Genomic DNA, 5,000 nt, shown 5'->3' with positions numbered 1-5,000 from the left:
TCCAAGATGTCATGAGAAAGCAAAACCAGAAAATGACTGATGCTACATCTTGCAGATGCTCTCGTTAGCTGGTTGTCTCTCGACTCACGCGCGTGCGCGTGCGTGTGCGTGTTCTCATCAGAAAAAAAAAGTTAAAATCCATAAAATTCACCTCTGTTATGGGCATTAAGGCAAGAAGGAGAAAACTGTGACAGGCACTTGGAAGAGAGAGGGCTGAGTTTGTGTTTTGGCCAGCGTGAGACGCACCGTTAAATAACGGGACGCAGATCAAGCCAAACATGTGACTGAGTTTGCAAACACGCGCACACACACACACACACACACACACACACACACACACACACACACACACAAACACGCACACCCAAACAGACACACACACACACACATACACGCACACAAACACGCACACCCAAACAGACACACACACACACACCCCCAAACAGACACACACACACACACACAAACACGCACACCCAAACAGACACACACACACACGCACACAAACACGCACACCAAAACAGACACACACACACGCACACACACACACACCCCCAAACAGACACACACACACACACACACAAACACGCACACCCAAACAGACACACACACACACGCATACACGCACACAAACACGCACACCCAAACAGACACACACACACACACCCCCAAACAGACACACACACACACACACAAACACGCACACCCAAACAGACACACACACACGCACACCCAAACAGACACACACACACACACACACACACACCCACCCAAACAGACGCACACACGCACACAAACACGCACACACACCCAAACAGACACACACACACGCACAAACACGCACACCCAAACAGACACACACACACACCCAAACAGACAGAAGGTCCGTGCACATCGACGTGGAGATGTCATTCCTGAGGCTGATAGACACACACACACACACACACACACACACACACACACACACAGACACACACACACACAGACACACACAGACACAGACACACACAGACACAGACACACACAAGCTCCAGGCTGTGAGGTCTCCAGAGTCACGGTGTCTGCAAACATGAAACAGACACAGACACAGACACACACACACACACACACACACACACACACACACACACACACACACACACACACACACACACACACAAATATACAAACACAGCGCTTCTGCCAGACACTTCCCAACCTCATGCTCACTGTGGCAAGTCACAGTCAGCTGCCAAACCAGTCCACCTAGGCAGGAGGTCAGAGGGCAGCCCCACAGAAACACTCTTTACTCCCAAAAATAGGACCCTTCCAGAACACAGGAGCCAAAGTGAGGCCACTCACAGAATGCCTGTGTGTGTCCACTAATAGCCCGGCTGTCTCACAGGGGTCACTGAGGTTACTAAACTCTGTCACGGTGCTTTTACAGCTATTCTCCATGTTCTTGGCCTCCGTGCCTGGGTTAGACATCCACTCTGAAGGATTTGAAACAAACGGGGAAAGCGAACGCGTTCCAAATTACATTCCTTGGAATGTTTCAGAGTTCTTTCCATGATGCTTTGGGTGTTAAAACATCCAAAACATCGTGAATAACTGTTCTAATTAGGTGAATGTTCTAACAAACAAAATGTTCTAATGAAGTACATGTTCTGATGAACTAATGTTCTAAAACAGTACACATGTAACTATATATATAAAAAAGTCTCTGAAGAAAGAATGTTCCAGTAAAGTCAATGTTCTATTGAACGAATATTCTAATGAAATAACTGTTCTCTCAGTCTCTCTATTTGGGGAGCTCAGAAAATGCATTCATTTGAGAAGGTCCAGTTATGTCATTGCAACAACAGTGATTTTTCTGTCACTAAAAATGATCAAAATACTGAGGATTAAACACCACCAGAAAAATGTTTTTGGGGATTATCTGTACACCCGTCTATACAGCACATGATGTCTGACTCTGTCTGTGTGTGTGTGTGTGTGTGTGTGCGCGTGGACAATCCAAGCTTTCGCCACCAACTTACTTTGGGGAAAAAAAGGATTCTTCGCACAGAATCCACCTTTCCTTATTCCTAGCGAATGTACAACATCACTACAATGTTCTCCCGTGTCAAACAAAATCATTCTTTCCAGAACAATCCATCTTTAAATTGCAGACACGACCACAGTCTAAAAGACAGAGTGTGTGGTGTGAGTTGTGTGCACAGTGTCATAAGGTGCAGTCTTCTCTCTCTCTCTCTCTCTCTCTCTCTCTCTCTCTCTCTCTCTCTCTCAGGCTGGCTACATTCCTGAGGAGTTGTGGTGTCTAGCAGGTCTCGCCTGACTAAGCCAAGCACGGTCGCCATATCCTGCTATCCAACAATCCCCTGCTGCCTGGTGCTCCGCACTCCAGCAACTACTCTTATTCCCCGCAGACCAGACTGCACGTGAGAGACAGACAGGGAGAAAAGGGAGGGGGAGGGAGGAAGAGGGAGAGGTAAAGGCAGAGAGAGAGGGGGGAGAGGGACAAAAGGGTAGACTGTGACGAAGGACGTGATGTACAAAGGAAAGGAGAGAGGGAGAAAGGGAGAGAGAGAGAGAGAGAGAGAGAAAGAGAGAGAGAGAGAAAGAGAGGGACAGAGAAAGAAAGAGAGAGAGAGAGAGAGAGAAAGAGAGAGACAGAGAGAGAGAGAGAGAAGGGAAGAGGATAGGAGGGGTTGTCTGCGGATAGTACACAGAACTGAGACGTACATTGCTACAAAGCAACTCTGCCTTTGCCATAAATCACACATTCCACGTGCACGTGCACGCACGCACACACACAAACACACTCTAACACTGACCCTTACACCTTTCTCCTTCTCTCCCTCCCTCCCTCCGGCTCTGTGTCTGGTATGTAGTCCTCCACCACTCCCCCTCCGTTCTTTCCCTGGCTATGGGAATGAACTCTCCAGTCGGGGTTACCTGCAGAGCACGCCACACTCACGCTCAGAGGCTGCTCTCTGCTATACCCACACCCTGCCTGCAGGCCTCCAGGAAAATAACCGTGAGCTTTAGACCGGACGTTTTTGGCTTCACGACTCTCTTTTCCTTTTCGTAAGTTCTTACTCTCGCGCAAAAAAAAAAAAAAAAGAAAAAAAAAAAGATTAATGTAATTAATGTATAGTGCTCCGTAGAGCATTCCAGTGGAGATTCCATAAGTCTTGCTCTGATTTGTCCAGTCCTACGTGAAAATATGTTTTCACAGACAGGGAGACAGGAAGGGGGGGCCAGGAGTGACACCACTTGCAGTATTAAAATGTGGAGCAGTCGGTCACATCCCTCATAAAAGACGCATGAGGGCCTGACAGTGATGGCTACAGCCTTCTGAGCCGAAGCATGATTCAGTACCAGCAAACCATCCTCTGGACCGGCGGCCGACCCGGGGACAGGGCCCGAACGACACCGTGAGTAAGACCGTAAAGCGCGGGGTCGAGAGGGGTTCGTACAGCAGACATTTTTGCGGTGTGACGACGCACGGCCGAGGAGAGAGAGAGAGAGAGAGAGAGACAGAGAGACGTTGAGAAATCTTGTGTCACTGATAAAAGGCAGATGTGACTCTTCTCTCTCTGATGCCTTTTCCAGCGTTCCACTTCATCCTCCTCTTCTGGAATGTTCTCCTGTCCCAGTTTTACAGCCTGACTGGTCAGCATCGGGACATTCCAGTGGAAAACGACCACCACCACCGCGCCCCCCCCCCACCCCCCACCCCTCCTCTTCCCAGTTCTCCGCCCACACAGCGAGTCTCCAAAAGGTCCTTTTGGGCTTGATGACTCTTTTAGACGAGGTTCAAACGAAATGCAGTGCTGACTCAAAGCGCTCACACAGCCGTCTGCGCCGTAACTCTGCTCTACAGACTCTGTAGTCTCTGAACTTAGGCCGGCGTCTCCTCTGACGCTGACAACAACCCCTAAAACGGCCTTCTTATTCATTTATGTTTACGCTGCATATTGGCCCTGACAGATATGAGGGACGGCTGAGAGTGTACACGGTTCATCTTGGCTTTTCCGTTGGCTTAAACTGTGAGCGTTAAGCCGCGCGGATGAGGAGCTGTATTGCGTAATCTTTTCCTGACAACGAGAAAAAAAAAAGAGAAAAAGAAAAAACAACAACAACAACAACAGAACAAACAAGAGAGCAGAGAGGGAAATGTTTAGAATATTCCCTTTGATCTCTCTGGCTCTGGAAAAAAAACAGGGAGACTCAATCTTTTCATCAATGCATACCTCCGTTTCTCAGAAGATGGAAAGCGAGAGAGAGAGAGAGAGAGAGAGAGAGACGTAGAGAGGTAGACACAGGGAGAATGAGGTCACATCAGGGAGGCCCACCTACCACTCCACTAAACCGGTCCAAGGCATTATGGGTAAAGGATGGGCGCTTGTTTGCAGCCACATACAAGACAACTCACTGACTGACAGATCAACCAACCAATAGAAACAGAAGATCAAACCAATCTCAATTCAGTGGGTAAATCAACCCAACGCGTAACAACTGCCTAAAATCCATTACGTTCACTGACTAGTGATCCCCTCATTGTGCATACGTTAAAAGTAGCCAAGCTCATGGAAGTCGTCACATTCTCTCTTTCTGTGTTTGTACTGTATGTATGTGAATAGCTCTCCACAGCCCTGAGTCCTCCAGCGTGTTGACGTGTAATGTGATGGAGAAGGTGATCTGTGACTCCGTCCTGGCAGTCAGAGGGATGGTGAGACTAAAACCGCTTACCTGTTTTGACCTTGACCTTGACCTTGACCTTGACCTTCACCTCCACTCCGGGAACCGTTTGGACTCGGACTGGTGAAACAAACACAAAGAAACAGATTGTACACAAAACGCCAGTAAACGATAAATATTTGCGTCGTTAAGTCTAAATGAGGAGAACGCAGCAGAACGGAGCAGCGGTTCTGAGGGACGGAAGACGGTTCCGTGTCAGCGCGGTCTCCTGCAGAGGCACTCACTTGAGAACCAGGTGCAGGTTGGCGGACAGA

At 48.5% G+C, this 5,000-nt stretch overlaps 1 protein-coding gene across 1 annotated transcript in view; it reads right to left on the bottom strand.

Annotated features, from left to right (window-relative positions):
* The window catches only part of smurf2 (SMAD specific E3 ubiquitin protein ligase 2), a 51,741-nt gene that overhangs the window by 8,070 nt on the left and 38,671 nt on the right, over positions 1 to 5,000 (bottom strand). The window contains exons 10-11 of the mRNA XM_030793404.1: positions 4,971 to 5,000; positions 4,738 to 4,806 (exon numbers count right to left, since the gene is read on the bottom strand). The exon at positions 4,971 to 5,000 is cut by the window's right edge and continues 129 nt beyond it. Of these exons, the coding sequence (XP_030649264.1) occupies positions 4,738 to 4,806; positions 4,971 to 5,000 (99 nt within the window). The remainder of the gene's footprint in view (positions 1 to 4,737; positions 4,807 to 4,970) is intronic.

The sequence above is a fragment of the Chanos chanos genome, chromosome 16 (assembly GCF_902362185.1).
Source record: "Chanos chanos chromosome 16, fChaCha1.1, whole genome shotgun sequence".
NCBI lineage: Eukaryota > Metazoa > Chordata > Actinopteri > Gonorynchiformes > Chanidae > Chanos > Chanos chanos.
This window is presented reverse-complemented; position numbering and strand designations above follow the sequence as displayed.